The sequence below is a fragment of the Procambarus clarkii genome, chromosome 25 (genome assembly GCF_040958095.1).
Source record: "Procambarus clarkii isolate CNS0578487 chromosome 25, FALCON_Pclarkii_2.0, whole genome shotgun sequence".
Taxonomy (NCBI): domain Eukaryota; kingdom Metazoa; phylum Arthropoda; class Malacostraca; order Decapoda; family Cambaridae; genus Procambarus; species Procambarus clarkii.
In genome coordinates, this window is record NC_091174.1 from 17653995 (window position 1) to 17656662 (window position 2668).

Below are 2668 nucleotides of genomic sequence, written 5' to 3' on the forward strand. Positions count from 1 at the left end.
AAGTATGACAAAGAAACTTAAATGTGGTGTCGTTGTCCCTCTCTACAGCCTCATCTAGGAGAATGGGAACAATGACGAGCGAAATTTGCAACCGACGAATGGCACACTGAAGCTTCATACGTGTGCTATAAAACGGGCAGTGAAGGTGTTCCTCAATATCTTCCCGAGTTGGGCACCGCAGACGGAAGAATCGACCAGCTGGAGCCGATGGAGATGCATGCGCAGCCAGGCAATAATGCCGGAATCCGGAGGCGAGTGAGGGCTGTGTCAAGAGTCCGGTGCGAGGCCAGGCCCACGAACATGGAGAGTACTCCTTCTGAAGGCTTGACATTGATGATATGCGGAAGGCGGGTGCCAACTCCGCCTCACAGCAGGCACGGCAGGCTGGCCGAAAGATCCAGAGGCACAGGTGTGATGTCTCGATGACGGTATGTTATCTGTGTTGTCGCATCCGCTACCACAATCCCGTTAATCCCAACATGGGACGTAACCCACTGTAGAGACAGACCGTCCTGGGAATCCATAGTACCCCTGCAGCTCAGTGCGGATTTAGGACATATTGAGACTGTGTACCGCGCGGCCGCTGAAGTAAGTAATTATCCAAAGAACGCACCAAACCAGGCGGACTATGAAAATACACGAGGTACGGGCCCGTAATTGAGTCCACGTATACAACAATGCCAGACAGGCGAGAAACATATGGAAGGAGATGCAGGGCAAGCAACATCGGAAACAGTTTTCCCATCAGGCTGAAGTGAGTGTGGGAGAGCTTCCATGTCTGGCAGAAGGTCAAAGGCAGAAAGCATGGAGCCACAGATGGAAGGCAGGTTATCTTTACAGGACCCATCAGTGTGAACCTCAAAATGCTTGCAGTATATAGAGGGTCGCAGGTCTTCTCAAATCGAGGGAGTCAGACACTTTGAATCATCCGTCCTGCTGTATGGCTTGGAGAAGGAATAATTGCTTGAAGTCATTCTATTCATGGCTTCGGTGGGTAGGCACTTTAATGAGTTTAATGCTCTATGGGTGAAAAAACTTGTTGTCTGTCCTACACTGTGGCTTGTTAAGCTTGAACGAAGCTGTTGCCCCTAGTTTGTGTTACATTTGACCTTTTATGGAAGTGGTCAGGATTAATATCCTCAAACTTGTTTTATCCAAAATGTCTTTTAAAGATCTAGATGACATGAGCACTGTCAAGTCTAGCGTGCAGTGTTGTCATGTCTGGCGTGCAGTGTTGTCATGTCTGGCGTGCAGTGTTGTCATGTCTGGCGTGCAGTGTTGTCATGTCTGGCGTGCAGTGTTGTCATGTCTGGCGTGCAGTGTTGTCATGTCTGGCGTGCAGTGTTGTCATGTCTGGCGTGCAGTGTTGTCATGTCTGGCGTGCAGTGTTAACACCGCACGTCAGACATGACGTCTCGTGGCACTCAATTCTTCCTGGTTAGAAGTAATTAACTTCGTTCTGAGATGATTTTTGTTGTTTTTTGTTGAACTTTTTTCCAAGTGGACATGTCCTCTTGAAGGTGACGTCTCCATTCTTGCTTCCCTCCCCCTCCCACCTTCCCTCTCCCTGCCCCCTCCCACCTTCCCTGCCCCTCCCACCTTCCCTCTCCCTGCCCCCTCCCACCTTCCCTGCCCCTCCCACCTTCCCTGCCCGCCCCCTCCCACCTTCCCTGACCTCCCCCTCCCCCCTTCCCTGACCTCCCCCCTCCCACCTTCCCCGCCCTCCCCCCTCCCTCCTTCCCCGCCCTCCCCCTCCCTCCTTCCCCGCCCTCCCCCTCCTACCTTCCCTGCCCTCCCTCTCCCACCTTCCCTGCCCTCCCTCTCCCACCTTCCCTGCCCTCCCTCTCCCACCTTCCCTGCCTGCCCTCTCCCACCTTCCCTGCCCTCCCTCTCCCACCTTCCCTCACCTCCCCTCCGCCCTCCCACCATAATCCCACAGAATCTGTAGTGTTGACGTCATTAAAGGGAGCATGGCGGTTCACCTCCCGTTGTACCAATGTTCACTGTTACCTTCAAAGTATTCATTATTGACAATGATGTACACATTATTGACAATAATAAGTATTCATTATTCATTATACACTACTGAGTTCGCCTTGACAACCTGCTTCCAAGTGGAGGAGTGTGCGAGGGGCGTGGTTGATTGAGGGGGCGTGGTTGATTGAGGGGGGGCGGGGTTGATAGGGGCGGGGTTGGTAGGGGCGGGGTTGGTAGGGGCGGGGTTGGTAGGGGCGTAGTTGATGGGGCCGTCGACACCACTTCCTTTGTACCGGTCAGGGCATTAAGTCGCATTCCTATGTTAGTTTCCTTAGACTGAAATGTGAAAGCGGCCATTCGTTGCCGAGACCGTTATATCCGGGAAAGGCAGCTTGTCTTCACTTACCAACTCCTAAGTGAAATTAAGCACGGAACGTGGCTCGAAGCTTCCTTAAGAGGTAGCGAGCACTGCATGTCGGGTCCCTGTAACACGACGTCATCAGTGTGACCACAACAGACCTCGGGTGTAAGGTCCAAGTCCACAAGGACTTTCTCCTCCTCAATGGTCCACAAGTAAATAAAATCTCAACCAGGACGGGAACCGGTCGGCGGGCGGACAGCACGCTGGACTTGTGATCCTGTGGTCCCGGGTTCGATCCCGGGCGCCGGCGAGAAACAATGGGCAGAGTTT

At 53.1% G+C, this 2668-nt stretch overlaps 1 protein-coding gene across 1 annotated transcript in view; it reads left to right on the forward strand.

The window, feature by feature from the left end:
* Positions 1 to 338: 338 nt before the first annotated feature.
* Positions 339 to 2668, forward strand: part of LOC138368427 (uncharacterized) — a 5348-nt gene continuing 3018 nt past the window's right edge. Inside the window, exon 1 of the mRNA XM_069330939.1 lies at positions 339 to 428. Within this exon, the coding sequence (XP_069187040.1) occupies positions 339 to 428 (90 nt within the window). The remainder of the gene's footprint in view (positions 429 to 2668) is intronic.